This window comes from Salvelinus sp. IW2-2015, linkage group LG1 (genome assembly GCF_002910315.2).
Source record: "Salvelinus sp. IW2-2015 linkage group LG1, ASM291031v2, whole genome shotgun sequence".
Taxonomy (NCBI): Eukaryota; Metazoa; Chordata; class Actinopteri; order Salmoniformes; family Salmonidae; genus Salvelinus; species Salvelinus sp. IW2-2015.
In genome coordinates, this window is record NC_036838.1 from 45,837,219 (window position 1) to 45,855,268 (window position 18,050).

Consider the following 18,050-nt stretch of genomic DNA (forward strand, 5'->3'; position numbering starts at 1 on the left):
TGGTTCAGTGCTGCTTGCCTCAATGTGAGCATAGATGGCATTTAGCTTGTCTAGCAGGTTACTGGGCAGCTCACGGCTGGGTTTCCCTCTGTAATCCATGATAGTTTGCAAGCCCTGCCACAAGGATAAGTTCATTAGAGTTACCAGTCTCAGAAATTGCAGCCCAAATAAATGCTTCAGAGTTTAAGTAGCAGACACATCAACGTCAACTGTTCAGAGGAGACCGCATGAGTCAGGCCTTCATGGTCAAATTGCTGCAAAGAAACCACTACTAAAAGGACACCAATAAGCGAAAGACTTGCTTGGGCCAAGAAACACGAGCAATGGACATTAGACTGGTGGAAATCTGTCCTTCGGTCTGATGAGTCCTAATTTGAGATTTTTGGTTCCAACCGCCGTGTCTTTGTGAGGTGCAGAGTAGGTGAACGGATGATCTCCGCATGTGTGTTTTCCACCGTGAAGCATGGAGGAGGTGGTGTGATGGTGCTTTGCAGGTGACACTGTCAGTGATTTATTTAGAATTCAAGGCACACTTGACCAGCATGGCTACCACAGCATTCGGCAGCGATATGCCATCCCATCTGGTTTACGCTTAGCGGGACTATCATTTGTTTTTCAACAGAACAATGACCCAAACACACTACCAGGCTGTGTAAGGGCTATTTGACCAAGCAGAGTGATGGAGTGCTGCATCAGATGACCTGGCCTCCACAATTACCCAACCTCAACCCAATTGAGATGGTTTGGGATGAGTTGGACCGCAGAGTGAAGGGAAAGCAGCTAACATGTGCTCAGCATATGTGGGAACTCCTTCAAGACTGTTGGAAAAGCATTCCAGGTGAAACTGGTTGAAAGAATGCCACGAGTGTGCATAGCTGTCATCAAGGCAAAGGGTGGCTACTTTGAAGAATCTCAATATAAAATATATTTTGATTTATTTTTTGGTTACTACATGATTCCATATGTGTAATTTCATAGTTTCCATGTCTTCACTATTATTCTACAATGTAGAAAATAGTAAAAATTCAACAAAAACCCTGTAATGAGTAGGTGTCCAAACTTTTGACTGGTACTGCATGCATGCATGCATACATGCAATTCGGAAAGTATTCAGACCCCTTGACTTTTTTCACATTTTGTTACATTACAGCCTACATAGCATCCATTTAATTGGAAAAAGTTTGTTTTTTGGCAAGTTTTTAATTATAATGTTTTTTTGTTTTTTTATCTGGACGTGGTCCAATTTGCTCCTGGAGATTTTAAAATTGGTTTTGTTTTGTCATACTTTCAACTCATCCTGTGGTATAAGCACATTCATAACTATTTTATAACACCTCAAATTGTCACTTTACTCTGTGCATAAGGGCATTTGACATGGTTATGACGCTCATCATTCCATTCAATGTAATAATGTGTCAAAGAGCTTGGTAAATGAAATAATACCATGTTACAACATCTTAGATGTAGACTATGTAGAATGTAATAACATGACATAAGTTGACATGCACACCATGTAATAGCAGTCATTAACAGTTGATATGAGAGCATGGCACATCTATAACACATTATAACTTGTTTTATAACATCATAACTGTTATGACAATTTGGCAGCTTATGATAAATGTTTTATATAGCTGTTGTAAAGATGTTATGAATTCATGCATTAGGACACCTAAAGTAAAATGTTATCCATATAAAAATAATAGCAGTACAATTCCTCAAGCAATCTACTTGCTGAATTTATTTTCTCATTTACAGAAACAGTGTTTGTGCACCACCACATACACACTCGTCTTAGGGCAGGGAACCCCTGATTGAGTCTATACCAGCCAGAGTATTAGATGCTTGCTGGCTGCCTGTGACCCAAAACTACTGCCGCCGTCTTTATCTGCCCTCTGGAGAGTAGTCTTCTAGCTGCCAACATTCATGTCCATGTCAATCAAAATCCTCCTCAATGCTGCCTGCCCTTTTCCCTCCCTTTCTCTCTCCAGCTCTCAGAACAGCACAATATCTGAAGTGTTTCAGTATTGAGAATGGCTGTGATTCCATTTACCTCAAAGAATCAGAAAAGCCACACCTTATCAAACAGTTCCATAATACATTACACACATTAGGTGAAAGCACCAGGTATCAAACTGACTAGTATAAGAGACTGTATTAGGTCCAGCTGTGCAGGACACAGATCCCAATACTTCTGATAAACACGAGAGGAGCGGTCCTGTTGAAGAAAACACTCATAGAGCTCTCGTTGTTATTGAGAGTGTCAGAGCTCTTCAAAAGACTCAGGCTTGTTTTCTAGACGGGGGAGATGAAAGCGGGCTTTAAAGTGCTTGAAGTGTGTGAGGGGGTGTCGGCTGGGAGAGAGAGGCTGGCTGAGGAGGGAGATGTGGACAGAGAATGGGAGTCCATCCATGTTGGCCAGCTTTACAATGCTGAGATTCCAGTCTTCTCCAAGTCCCTCACTCAGCCGAGACGAGGGTTGCACTGAATCTGCCGGCTCACTAGACGCTCAAGACATCATACTGATTGATGTTAATCAATTAACTAGGCTACTTCTAAACTTGCCGGGATTTATTTAACTATGTATGATGAGGTAGTCCTACAGCTAGTCCTACTAGAATGCAGGCCTTGTCCCAAGTCATTCCCATTCATTGGCGGGAAAAGCCTCATTATCAAACAGAGTGCAGTGTAATGAATTGAATGAGAATGAAGCAATTCAGACACAGGATTTTTTAAAACTGGAACAAATGCACTAATGAGACAGAAGGAAAAAAAAACATTGCATTTCTTCTTACAAATTTACTGCTGAATGGAGCATGGAATAGCCCTACTAAAACATGCAATTTAGAGGCAACATTACCAAAATAATGGCGCAATACCTTCTGCCTGAACAAGTGTTAGGTGCGTTGGCGAGGCAACAGGGCCTAAAGCATGAGTAACGGTAATGTGCCTCCCGCAATGTCAATACAAACCAGCTGTCACGAGTCCAAAATTACATTTTGATTTGTGAGGTCCCTGAAACGCAGCTCATATTCCTCAAAATGTATTTAGAAAATCATTGGAGAGGCATTCTGATTGTTTTACCGCAGAAACACAAATCAGAGATATGATTACGGCCCTTTATGATCCATAACCTCAGATTTCCGTACTAGCAGCGGTAGCGTTTTGTTTTGCTTTCCCTCACAGCGCTCACACATTCTATTAGTGATTCAGAGGCCTGAGCAGGTTTGCTTATTGTAGCTGGCTGCAGTTGCACTTTAATGAAAGACAATGGGTGTTATACAAATGCAGGAACATTGCACACACACTGGGTATAAACAACATACTCTCACGTCGCACAACTGAATACACAACAGTTTGGTGGCCATGTTAATGCTATGTTAACAACACAATGAAGTTGGAAACACAAGAAAACAAACCCTCATCCTATCCCCAGGTCTTTCATCTCTCCACAGACAGAAAAAGTGAGACCAGCTGACATACAACATCTAGGCCTACATGCCAGCGACACACTTTCAAAGACACTCCTCCATTCCCACCAGGGAGATAAGATATCAAACAAAGGCCCTTGTGGAAATAAATAGAAGCAAAAAAAGAATGGCAGTTGTTTGTTTAACACGGAATAACGGGAAGGTAGAGACGGGAAAGAATGCCAGTACACGTCACGCATGGCTGAGAAAGACGGGGAGGAATGAGGGGTTGACATATGGTACAAGCTCGGCAGAACGGTGGCTCAGGAGAGAAGCATATGCTATGCTCCAGCTGATCTCAGACACCAGCGCCAGTCAGAGATGTAAACGCTGCCCTGTTGCCAGCCAAACAGCCAGAGACATGGGAGGACCAGGAGCCTCTCTTATAGCACTGCACCATCAGCACTGGATTCAGCAAGGCTGTCGTGGTCAAACACAGTATCAGACAGACAGACCACCTCTTTCTCACACTGGTCCAGTAGTCAGGGACCACTTACATTACATTTACATTTAAGTCATTTAGCAGACGCTCTTATCCAGAGCGACTTACAAGTCATGGAATGCACTGGTTACAGTAAAACTACTCAGTGGGAGGGCTTTGTATTTCATAGCACTGTTTTACACAGTGGTGTAATAGTAGGCGGTCAAATAAAGTATGGATTACATAATTGTCCACTTCTACTCCTTTAAAGACAGAGTGCATTCGATTCAAAGTATTCAAAACCCTTCCCCTTTTCCACATTATGTTAAGTCTCAAATTGATAAAAAAAAACATTTCCTAGTCAATCTACACAAAATACCCCATAATGACAAAGCAAAAAAACGTTTTAACATTTATTAAAAATAAAAAACAGAAATACCTTATGCAAACAAGTATTCAGGCCCTTCGCTATGAGACTCGAAATTGAGAGTAGGTGCATCCTGTTTCCATTGATCACGCTTGAGATGTTTCTACAACTTGATTGGAATCCACCTGTGGTAAATTCAGTTGATTGGACATGATTTGGAAAGGAACACACCTGTCTATATAAAGGTCCCGCAAGTTGACAGTGCTTGTCAGAGCAAAAACCAAGCCATGAGGTCGAAGGAAGAGCTCAGAGACAGGATTGTGTTGAGGCACACATTTCTGGAGCATTGAAGGTCCCCAAGAACAAAGTGGCCGCCATCATTCTTTAATGGAAGAAGTTTGGCCAAACTGAGCAATCAGGGGAGAAGGGCCTTGGTCAGGGAGGTGACCAAGAACCCGATGGTCACTCTGACAGAGCTCCAAAGTTCCTCTGTGGGGATGGGAGAACCTTCCAGAAGGACAACCATCTCTGCAGCACTCCACCAAATCAGGCCTTTATGGTAGAGTGGCCAGATGGAAGCCACTCCTCAGTAAAAGGCACATGACAGCCCACTTGGAGTTTCCAAAAGCTATCTAAAGACTCTCAGACCATGTGAAACAAGATTCTCTGGTCTGATGAAACGAAGATTCAACTCTTTGGCCCGAATGCGAAGCATCATGTCTGGAGGAAACCTGGCACCATCCCAACGATGAAGCATGGTGGTGGCAGTATCATGATGTGGGGATGGTTTTCAGCGGTAGGGAGTGGGAGAAAATTCAGGAGTGGCTTTGGGACAAGTCTCTGAATGTTCTTGAGTGTCCCAGCCAGAGCCCGGACTTGAACCCGATCAAACATCTCTGGAGAGACCTGAAAATGGCTGTGCAGCAACACTTCCCATCCAACCTGACAGAGCTTGAGAGGATCTACAGAGAAGAATGGGAGAAACTCTCCAAATATAGGTGTGCCAAGCTTGTAGCGTCATACCCAAGAAGACTCGAGGCTGTATCAGTTTTTTTATTATAAACATTTGTATAAACAGCCTGTTTTTGCTTTGTGATTATGGGGTATTCATTAATTTTGTTGTGTTGCAGAATTCAGAGTGGATTACATTTAAAAAATTCTCACCCATCCACAAACAATAACCCATAATGACAAAGTGAGGGGAAAAAAATCTGAAATGTATTGAAAATGAAATACAGAAATATCTATACATAAGTATTCACACCCCTGAGTCAATACTTTGTAGAAGCACCTTTGGCGGCGATTACAGCTTTGAGTCATCTTGGGTGTTATGTTTATCAGTTTTACACATCTGGATTTGGGATTTTCTCCCATTCTTTCTTGCAGATTTGCTCAAACTCTGTTAAGTTAGATGGGGAGCGGCGGTGAACAGCAATCTTTAAGTCATTCCATAGATTGTCTATGGGATTGAAGTCTGTGGCTTTGGCAGGGCCAATCAAGGACATTCACATTTTTGTTCAGAAACAATTCCAGCATTGCTTCGGGTGTATGCTTGGTGACATTGTAAATGTCTTTGTCCCAGTCTAAGGTCTTTTGCACTCTGAAGCAGGTTCTCATCAAGGATGTGCCTGTATTTGGGTCCATTCATTGTTCCCTCAATCCTTACCAGTATCCCACTTCTTGCCGCTGAAAAGCATCCCCATAGCATGATGCTCGCACCACCATGCTTCACGGTAGGAATGGTGTTAGATTGGTGATGAGCTGTGCCTGGTTTTCTCCAGAAATAGAGCTTTGCATTCAGGCCAAAGACTTTGACGCATCAGACCACATAATCTTTTTTATTTATTTTTATTCTCCCCAATTTCATCATATCCAATTTGTAGTTACAGTCTTGTCCCATCGCTGCAACTCCCGTATGGACTCGGGAGAGGCACAGGTCAAGAGCCGTGCGTCCTCCGATGCACAACCCAGCCAAGCCGCACTGCTTCCTGACACAACGCCCACTTAACCCGGAAGCCTTACACCTGTCGACCTTGTCAGGTGCATTGCGCCCGGCCAGCCACAGGAGTCGCTAGTGCGCGATGGGACAAAGAACATCCCTGCCCGGCCAAACCTTCCCCTAACCCGGACAACGCTGGGCCAATTGTGCACCGCCCCATGGGTCTCCCGGTCGCGGCCGGCTGCGTCCAAGCCTGGACTCAAACCAGGATCTCTAGTGGCACAGCTAGCACTGCCTTAGACCACTGTGCAACTCGGGAGGCCTATAGACCACATAATCTTTTGTCGTATGATCTCAGAGTCTTTCTTGTGCCTTTTTGCAAACTCCAGGCGTGCTGTCATGTGCCATTTTCTAAGGAGTGGCTTCTGTCTAGCCACTCTCCCATAAAGCCCAGATAGGTGAAGTGCTATAAAGACTGTTGTCCTTCTGGCAGGTTCATCTCAGCCAAGGAACTCTGTAGTTTTGTCAGACTGGTCATTGGGTTCTTGGTCACCTCCCTGTCCAATGTCCTTCTTGCCCGGTTGTTCAGTTTGGTCAGACGGCCAGCTCTAGGCGGAGTCTCGGTAGTTCCATATTTTTTTCCAATGATGGAGAGGAGACCACTGTGTTCTTGGAAACTTTCAACACTATACCTCATCACAATTCGCTGAGATCTACGGACAGTTCCTTGGACTTCATGGTATAGTTTCTGCACTGACAAGCACTGTCAAATGTATGAAATATATGACCTTATATATTTCTGTATAGATTGTTCTATATATTTGCAAACATTTCTAAAAACATGTTTTTAATTCATCATTATGGGGTATTGTGTGTAGATGGGTCCCCAAAAAATAAAATAAACATCAATTTTGAATGCAGGTTGTAACACAACAAAATTTGGAGTAAGTCAAGTGGCATGAATACTTCCTGAAGGCACTGTAAATGCATAAAAAATATTATAATATATAATATAAAAAATAACTGTGTAAAAAACAAACATTCTCCTCTCCTTCGCTCCTGACTGCATGTGCTGCCATAGAAGTAAAATGAATAAAACAGGCATCCCCATTCAAGCCAATGATGGCATAGTGGGGAGTCATGGATAACTGTGTCTGAAAGTGGGCATTGTGAAATAAGAGGGAGGATCAACATAAGTAGGTGTATGGAAACCTAACAGCTAATTGGACAGATTGTTTGCCATTCGACCGTTTTGCGTGGCTGCTTGTTGCTTTTTAGCGAAGCTTACCCATTTCCCTAACCTCATTCTCCTAACCTCCGACGTTAATTCTCCTAACCTCCTAACCTCCGACGTTAATTCTCCTAACCTCCGACGTTAATTCTCCTAACCTCCGACGTTAATTCTCCTAACCTCCGACGTTAATTCTCCTAACCTCCGACGTTAATTCTCCTAACCTCCGACATTAATTCTCCTAACCTCCGACATTAATTCTCCTAACCTCCGACATTAGGGGCGGCAGGAAGCCTAGTGGTTAGAGCGTTGGACTAGTAACCGAAAGGATGCAAGATCGAATCGCAAGCAGACAAGGTAAAAATCTGTCGTTCTGCCCTGAACAAGGCAGTTAACCCACTGTTCCTAGGCCGTCATTGGAAATATGAATTTGTTCTTAACTGACTTGCCTAGTTAAAAGGTAAAATAAAATTAAAAATAATAATTCTCCTAACCTTCTACATTAATTATCCTAACCTGCTACAATAATTCTCCTAACCAGATTAGCTAAAACACTACAAGGAAGCAGCCACACAAAATTGTCGAGTGGCAACCAATCTGCCCAATTAACTTCTGTTTCCATATACACCCACTTAGGTTGATCCTCACAATTATTTCGCAACACCCACTTTCAGACACACTCCACATATGCAGTTACTCATACTTGATAATGGGTGGACTGGTGGGCAGTAGCCATTGCGAAGAGCAAAGCAGGAATGAGTGTTGAAGTCTACACTCATACCTTCCTCAAAGGGTTAGCCTAATGTCAGGCCATCTCAATATTATGCTGTGCGCTGACATGTCAAACCAACACTGCCTCTAATAAGCACATAAGGTTTGACTCATGAATAAAGCTGCACTGTTTACACTGAATATTCATATCTGTGAGAAATGAATGAATCCATTCCTGCCACTAATTGTTATTCTACCTGTCTATTCTGAATAACTTTAAAAATGACCCAAGAAGCAAGGAGAGAGAAAAGGGTAAAGTGGAGAAAGAGACAAAAAAAAGAGTGAGAATACAGCTGAAACCAATGAGCAAAAGTGACAAAGAAAGCGAATGAGAGAGGGGGAGAAAAAGAAACAGTAGAGAAAGAGAGAACACCTGGAGTGCTCGACTTTAGTTGTCAGGATGTATTGAAAGTGTTGAATATGACAACAGTGCTGAATTGACAGATGGCTGTATGTTGCTGAGCTAACATACAACCATTAGTAAGGAAACACACAAAGCCTATAGGATACCACAAGCCGTCTCAACCTGGGCCTATTGAGACGGCATGATACGAGCTCTAGCATAGACGTTCCTACCGTATATACCGGTAAATATTCCTGTTAAGTCACATTAAATCACACACCTATTAAGGAATTGGGTCCTAATCATTTTGGATTCAAGACACAGTATGTTGTGTGGGCCAATATACTGTATGTAGGGAGGCACCCTCTATTATTGTGAAAATAAACCTTATACTGCACATTGAATGGAATGGAAACTGGAGCAAAACATGTCATTTGTGGTGAGAGAGAATGTGACCATCTGTGTGTGCATGCGTGTAAAAAAAAATGCATGTTGCTCTCACATTCATCAAACAAGCTCAACATATGGAGAAGATAGAATCAGAGCAAATGTTTTTCAATGTCTGGTTCGTGGATCACTGCTCAGACAGAAAGCCTGGCAGGCGTGAAGGCTCCCGGAGACGCAGGAGAAGAACAAATACACTATAATAGTGAATTTAGAGTGAAAATCGATCAAGATTTACTCAGCAGATGCATCCGTCAACAGTGTCGTGCTATAAAAAGTGGTTCAAATAATCACACGCTCATTGGCTGCTTGGGACAGGTGTATGTGTGTGTGGAAGGGGGGGAGGGTGCTTTTGTGTGTCTTTGAGTTTAGATGGCTGGACGGGCTTGGGCAAAGATGAAAATAAAAATAATCTTTATTCATTACATGAGCTGCGGTCATATCTAAAAATTGTCAAATCCAGACGGGCTATATTCAAAAGCTGATTCCATATCCAGTGTGTTTGATAGCATCCCTGTTGAAGGGAAAGCAGCTCAGCCTTCCATTGACAGACACTGAATATGATTGTTGATAAGGTGTTCAGACTATTCTGCTCTGCAGAGGAGAAACGCCAAAAACTAGATAGCCCCTTCTCAAATTCACAAACATCTTATAGGTTTTCAAAGGAGAGACATTTCGTCAGCACATTGTGGGGCAGTGCATTGCTAGATGTGTCAAAACCCCCTCTGGGTTAATATATTGAGACACTCAATATAAGCATAAGACAGACAAGTTCTCAATCCTTTCCCAATCAACGCATGACTGCTGCATCCTCTAATGCCAACGTCTTATTGGTGGAATGTGGTTGAGAGGCATGGTGGCAAGGCCTAGGCAGTGTAATCACAGTGGCGCCTGCACACACACACACACCACACACACACATACGGGTTTCCATTAGGAAAGCTTTCCCTAAAGTAAATTGAATTGCCAAAATGATATAGCCTAATTAGCTTACTCCTATATATACAGAAATAAATAAAATCATTCAAAATAGGCTACTACACCAGAAAGAATGATTTGGCCACAGAGGATCATTAGCTTCTTAAAAAAAATAGGTCTAGATTACTGTTGAGTTGCAACTGTGAGTGAAAAGCAGAGGCATATCGCAATATCATGGCATATCGCAATATCAAAAAGTACAATCGCGGAAAAACTGTTAAGAAAACAAATGGCTATTGCTGTAAAGAGAAGAGAAGTTATCAAAAGTCTCAACTTTAAGGATCTTATTTGCACCAGCAGAAAACAGCAGCCATATCCCTGGTGAGTGTACATATTCACTGTCTTTATCATTGGGTCAGTGGCACTTCGGTTTGTTTTTGGACAATCATTTTCTCCTCCAGGTTAGATGGATGTCATATTGTACTTGTGTCTCCACTTTTCATTGGCTTAATATATGGATCCGACAATGATATTTGCATTGATCTGTTTGTCAGTAGAGAAGGCTACCCTGTAATTTTGTCATATAAAAAAATACATCTGCTAATGTCTCTAATCATATGAAGTGTAGTTGAATTGCATAAAATGTGTTTATAAAAGGCCAACATTTCCTGTGCAGAGAGAGAAGAAATGTAGGCTCTGATATGGCCTAGGTCTACTCCACTGCATTGAACAGTCTTTTCTGCGAACAGTGAACTAATTATATTATTAGCCAAAATTACAACTATCCAATCTAAATCATCACATTAGGAATAGTAGACTATCTTACATCAGTCTGAAAATGTGAGGACGCATGGAATTCTTTATTACAAAGGTGCATTTTTATGGTGAAAATTTGCTTCCTCAAACTTGAAACCCACGTGCCACCTATGTTAGAATAACTGTCCACATTTACTTTTCCTCAGCCAACAAGACGAGCAACGAACAGCAAAATCACTAGCCTATGTCAATCTATTATCCCCCATAGCAGAAAAGTTGACCTATTCTATTGGTCAATTTGTCAGGAAAGAAATATCCTATTCCAAACAGACTCTGGGACCGTTGTGGGATGATAGATCCCACATTCATACAACCAGTAGGACTAGACTACATCCCAATAACTTTAAAAAGCAATGCAACGTTTAGCATAAAATGTAGATCAACTATAATTTCTTCACATTATAAGCGCACCAATGCGTACAAGGCAGTAGGCTACGTGTGAATGTTAGTTCCATAATGCAATTCGCGAGAAAACACAATTTTGAGCGGTTTCATGTGATAGAGATGAAAATATCCCTTAGAAATTAAGAAAGAGGGGAAATCTAAATATGCAACAACTAGCATGGGTTGCAAATATGACTAGGATTGTGTATTTGGCTATTGGACAATGAAAGCAAGTTGATTTGAAAAAGGCTACTGGTTTGAGCAGTATTGACTGGTATTTCAAATCAATTAATAGACAAAAACGCAATGGGATTTTTGGGGGGGGAAAGACGGCTATTACCAGCTAACGGAAACCCTGGCGCACAATGTAACTGATGAGGACCACATCAGAGCTGCCTTTCTGTGACAGTTAGATTACTGAAGGGTGCAGGCTTTTAACATCTACAGCCCCCCTGTCTGTGCCTTCCATACAGGGCTGTGTTTGGGACAGGTGCTGCTGGGTCATTTGCTCTGAGCAGGCAGGCAGGCAGGAGTCATAGTGTCAGTCAGTCACACAGAGTGGCCCTCTGGACTGGCCCTCTGGAACACAGAGGTACTTTAGTCATCCAGTACTCAGCAGTCCCAGTGAGGGGCCAATAAATGTGTCTACATTACGTGAGCAATAGGCTAGTTAAGGTTTGCCCCTCGCTCCAAAACATGGATGTGGCAATCGTTATGACACATCACAAATCCATAACCGCTGCTTTAATCTTTTAAAAACAGTTGCTGATTCAGATCCAAGATGAAAAGTTCTCTCCTAAATGGTAAATGGCACAATCAATCATCATCCTCTTTAGAGAGTCTCTCTACTCTATTGTACATGAGTGGACCTCCAGATAGCCCAACTCCAATTGAGCTGTCAGGTCCACTGCTTCATGGGTAAGTGAGCCCGACAGAGGGAGGGTGTTGGGGAGTGAGAGAGTGTGCGTGCATCAGGGCTCACAGCGCTTGGTCACCTCCACTCCCCATGGTGCTGCTGAACTCCTGGTCCTCTCAAGAGGGACCCTGATACTGGGCTCTGAGTCTGGGGCTAGAGACTCACAAAGACTTGCTCACTGTCTACAGGGAGCCGGGCAGCTCAGTATACATTCCAACTAAAATATGCACATTAAAGAGATAGTTTCTCTTACACACACATCCACTCATATGACCCGAGGTGGCCGGCGAGTGTAACACACACCCACAAACTGTGTATATTAGAGGTCGACCGATTAATCGGAATGGCCGATTAATTAGGGGCGATTTCAAGTTTTCATAACAATCGGAAATCGGTATTTATGGACGCCGATTTTGGCTAATTTAAAAATATATATATTATTTTACACCTTTATTTAACTAGGCAAGTCAGTTAAGAACACATTCTTATTTTCAATGACGGAGCGGTGAGTTAACTTCCTTGTTCAGGGGCAGAACGACATATTTTTTACCTTGTCAGCTCAGGGATTCGATCTTGCAACCTTACGGTTAACTAGTCCAACGCTCTAACCACCTGCCTCACGAGGAGCCTGCCTTTTACGCGAATGCAGTAAGAAGCCAAGGTAAGTTGCTAGCTAGCAATAAACTTATCTTATAAAAAACAAATCAATCAATCAATCATAATTACTAGTTATAACTACACATGGTTGATGATATTACAAGTTTATCTAGCGTGTCCTGCGTTGCATGTAATCGATGCGGTGCGCATTCGCGAAAAAGGACTGTCGTTGCTCCAACGTGTACCTAACCATAAACATCAATGCCTTTCTTAAAATCAATACACAAAAGTATATATTTTTAAACCTGCATATTTAGCTAAAAGAAATCCAGGTTAGCAGGCAATATTTATCAGGTGAAATTGTGTCACTTCTCTTGCGTTCATTGCATGCAGAGTCAGGGTATATGCAACAGTTTGGGCCGCCTTGCTCATTGCGAACTAATTTGCCAGAATTTTACGTAATTATGATATAACATTGAAGGTTGTGCAATGTAACAGGAATATTTAGACTGATGGATGCCACCCGTTAGATAAAATACGGAACGGTACCGTATTTCACTGAAAGAATAAATGTTTTGTTTTCAAGATGATAGTTTCCGGATTCGACCATATTAATGACCTAAGGCTCGTATTTCTGTGTGTTATTATGTTATAATTAAGTCTGATTTGATAGAGCAGTCTGACTGAGCGATGGTGGGCACCAGCAGGCTCGTAAGCATTCATTCAAACAGCACTTTCGTGCGTTTTGCCAGCAGCTCTGCTGTTTATGAATTCAAGCCTATCAACTCCCGAGATTAGGCTGGTGTAACCGATGTGAAATGGCTAGCTAGTTAGCGGGGTGAGCGCTAATAGCGTTTCAAACTTCACTCGCTCTGAGACTTGGAGTAGTTGTTCCCCTTGCTCTGCATGAATAACGCTGCTTCGAGGGTGGCTGTTGTCGATGTGTTCCTGGTTCGAGCCCAGGTAGCGGCGAGGAGAGGGATGGAAGCTATACTGTTACGCTGGCAATACTTAAGTGCCTATAAGAACATCCAATAGTCAAAAGGTATATGAAATACAAATCGTATAGAGAGAAATAGTCCTATAATTCCTATAATAACTACAACCTAAAACTTCTTACCTGGGAATAATGAAGACTCATGTTAAAAGGAACCACCAGCTTTCATATGTTCTCATGTTCTGAGCAAGGAACTTAAACGTTAGCTTTCTTACATGGCACATATTGCACTTTTACTTTCTTCTCCAACACTTTGTTTTTGCATTATTTAAACCAAATTGAACATGTTTAATTATTTATTTGAGGCTAAATTGATTTATTATATTAAGATAAAATAAGTGTTCATTCAGAATTGATGTAATTGTCATTATTACAAATAAATAAATAAATAAATAAAATCGGCCGATTAATCGGTATCGGCTTTTTTTAGTCCTCCAATAATCGGTATCGGCGTTGAAAAATCATACTCGGTCGACCTCTAGTGTATATCACTCGCTTTTAAACTGAGTCAAGAGCAGTTGGACACAAATCCACTGAGGCGTCACAGGACAACACAGAGACAGAGAGAGAGACAGAGCCACTACAGGACAACACAGGGAGAGAGAGCTCTAGAGCCACTACAGGACAACACAGGGAGAGAGAGCTCTGGAGCCACTACAGGACAATACAGGGAGAGAGAGCTCTGGAGCCACTACAGGACAACACAGGGAGAGAGAGCTCTGGAGCCACTACAGTACAACACAGGGAGAGAGAGCTCTAGAGCCACTACAGGACAACACAGGGAGAGAGAGCTCTAGAGCCACTACAGGACAACACAGGGAGAGAGAAAGCTCTAAAGCCACTACAGGACAACACAGGGAGAGAGAGAGCTCTAAAGCCACTACAGGGCAACACAGGGAGAGAGAGCTCTAGAGCCACTACAGGACAATAGAGAGAGAGAGAGCTCTAGAGCAACTACAGGACAACATAGAGAGAGAGCCACTACAGGACAACAGAGAGAGAGAGAGAGAGAGAGAGAGAGAGGATCTAGAAGCCACTATAGGACAGCACAGAGAGAGCTCTAGAGCCACTACAGGACAACAGAGAGAGAGAGAGAGAGAGAGAGAGAGGAGAGAGGAGAGAGAGAGGAGAGAGGAGAGAGAGAGAGAGAGAGAGAGAGAGAGAGAGAGAGAGAGGACACTATAGGACAACACAGAGAGAGAGCTCTAGAGCCACTACAGGACAACACAGAGACAGAGAGAGTCTAGAGCCACTACAGGACAACACATGGAGAGAGAGAGAGCTCTAAAGCCACTACAGGACAACACAGGGAGAGAGAGCTCTAGCCACTACAGGACATAGAGAGAGAGAGAGAGCTCTAGAGCAGTTACAGGACAACATAGAGAGAGAGAGCTCTAAACCACTACAGGACAACACAGGGAGAGAGAGCTCTGAGCCACTACAGGACAATAGAGAGAGAGAGCGAGAGAGCTCTAGAAGCAGTTACAGGACAACATAGAGAGAGCCACTACAGGACAAACACAGAGAGAGAGACGAGACGAGAGAGAGAGCCACTATAGGACAACACAGCGAGAGCTCTAGAGCCACTACAGGACAACAGAGAGAGAGAGAGAGAGAGAGAGAGAGACACTACAGGACAACAGAGAGCTCTAGAGCCACTATAGGACAACACAGAGAGAGAGCTCTAGAGCCACTATAGGACAACACAGGGAGAGAGAGCTCTAGAGCCACTATAGGACAACAGAAAAGCCCATTGTGTTGGTAGAGATAAGCAGAGATTACAGCAGCCAAAGGTTCTGGCCAGAGTAGGTCTGCCGAGGGCTCAGTATTTGGGCCCCGTCCATCCGGCTGGCCCACTCTCTCAGCGCTGAGAGAGCACGACTGGGACTGTCACAGAGATATTACACCTCCTCCTTCGTTTATCTTGGCCTGCATCAACGCCAAACCACTGAGAAAACCCCGGGCAGGCCCTTAGCACCCAACATCTCACTGGCCAACAACAAATGTGCTAGAGATGGGCCGTTAAGGACACTGAATTATAAATTGTGTGTGTGTTAAAAGACAGACCGAGCGATAGAGTGAAAGAGAAACTGAAAAGAGAAAGTGCGTGAAAATAATTAACATGGTTGAGTGGGGTGATGAGAATGGAGCCTGAATGATCACAGAGCACAATGAACTGGGCCCCGTTCCCAAACACACCTCTCGCACACACACCATTAAACTTGATAACACTTCAGCCAGGATGAACCACAGCAATTTGCACATCTGGAAGAGGGCTGGCTGGGGATTGCTATGTAAAGAGAGCTGTAACAAAGTCACAGTGTCAGGACACTTCTCAAACAAACTGCAGGACAGAAACATCACAATCTACGCCGGTATTGTTTGATAAACTAAATAAATGCCACTCCTTCAACCTGCATATTGTACATGTAGTTCTAGTGTGAATGGTAGTGTCAGTACTCTGCAGTGTGTGTTAGTGTGATGGCCACTCACTGAGTCTCTTGGCGGCCTGCAGGGCGTCAGGGGCATTGTCAGCCACGTAGAAACGCTGGACAGTCACCCCACTCTCCTGCATCAGCTTCTTGCTCTGGTACTCCTGCAGGTTCAGCCATCGCCTGGAACTCACCCGTGCACACTGCAGACAGAGAGAGATATAATGGTTGACATTTTTTGATAAAGTAACCAAGTATTTCACTGAAGAAGACACTAGATAAACACCCGGGAGCTGAAAGGAATCCAAAATCAGGTAACGCAGCTGTTGATGACGACTTGAATATAATGAAAAATAAAACATGGTTTTCTAGGCCCCTCAAATTTCAGAGTACTACTAGGGACTAACACTAAACAGGCACAGGTTTTCTGTGAGGTGTAGTAGTGGGATTTATTAGGATCCCCAAGTATCTGCCGCCGAAACAGTGGTTTCTCTTCCTGGGGTCCAAACAGGAATCAAAACACAACACATAAAATACGTAATGTACTGTATATAGCACTACATTTACATTACAATCTAGTCATTTAGCATTCAGAGCAACCCACAGCCAGTGAATTCATCTCAAGATAGCCAGCCGAGACAACCACGTTTAACACATAAGTACATAATACAATACAAAAAAACAAAAATGTCTGTGTGCATCTTCTGTCGTGGAAAATTGCAAGATTGTTCTAATGCTTATATTACATTATAATAGTTGTTACATTCGACATAATAGAGTATTGTGTGTGTGTTCCACTGAGAATGGGCCTCTATGAGATAGCACTGACAGAGGAGATTTACGATGTCTTTGGGTAATAAAGCCTAAAGAGCATTCCAGATAACATGAGCTAATGGTTCTGTTCTATGCCTCATCAGGGAGAGACGGTTCCCTTTTAGAGTGAGGGGGCCAGACACTGGTCTTTACAATGAAAACTGTTGACACAGCAGTAACTGTCTGCTATGTTTTATAGATATCTTTCACACAAATCTTAACCTTTGTGAACTGTTCCTAAGATCTGTCATTCGTCATGTAAGTTGAGAGGGGTGTATCTTGGCTATAAAAGATATTTGTACTTTTCAATGGTTCATTAGAGATAGCGCATCATTGAAAGTCAAAAAGGGCTATTGCAAAGCTCTTATTAAAAAATATGTAATTTAAGTATAACTCTGACTGGTGTGTAGTTTGTAACTCTCCTCATTTGGTTAAGAAGAAAAATGCCACCACACTTCACAGTCCCCGTCGTGACGTAAGGTGTTCTTTTATAGTTTTTTTTTTTTTTTTTTTTTAATATAGTTTTATTACTAGCTTACCTGGGGTGTTACCTGGGGTGTTACCTGGGGTGTTACCTGGGGTGTTACCTGGGGTGTTACCTGGGGTGTTACCTGGGGTGTTACCTGGGGTGTTACCTGGGGTGTTACCTGGGGTGTTACCTGGGGTGTTACCTGGGGTGTTACCTGGGGTGTTACCTGGGGTGTTACCTGGGGTGGCAGAGAGTTCCATGTAGTCATGGCTCTATTTAATACTGCACAGTTTCCCAGCCTCTGTTCTGGACCTTGGGACTGTGAAGAGATGTCTTGTGTTGTACCGATGAGTGCCCGTCTGAACTATGTGCCAACTGCTTGAACAGACAGTTCAGTACCTTCAACACCTCGCACAAAGACCAATAGTGATGAGGTCAATCTCTCCTCAACTTGGAGCCAGGTGAGACTGACAGGCATGTTGGTATCCTTGGTGCCAGCCTGAAAATGTCATTCCTCCATGACATGTTTTAAATTAAGCCTACATGCACAAAGATGGCTTTACACTGCACAAGCTGCTGTTTGAACATCTGGTTACGTTCAGGAATGATCAATGCAGCCCAGATGTTTTTCAAGGTTTGACTGACTCTCAGTTAGAGGAATAGCCATACCAGGTGTTTCTGATGAAGTCTTATTTACGTTCAGTTCTCCAGGGTGTCCTCAT

The 18,050-nt window shown here is 42.9% G+C and overlaps 1 protein-coding gene across 1 annotated transcript in view; it reads right to left on the reverse strand.

Annotated features, from left to right (window-relative positions):
* Positions 1-18,050, reverse strand: part of LOC111968514 (succinate-CoA ligase GDP-forming subunit beta) — a 72,483-nt gene that overhangs the window by 25,974 nt on the left and 28,459 nt on the right. The window contains exon 2 of the mRNA XM_023994146.3: positions 16,108-16,249. Within this exon, the coding sequence (XP_023849914.2) occupies positions 16,108-16,249 (142 nt within the window). The remainder of the gene's footprint in view (positions 1-16,107; positions 16,250-18,050) is intronic.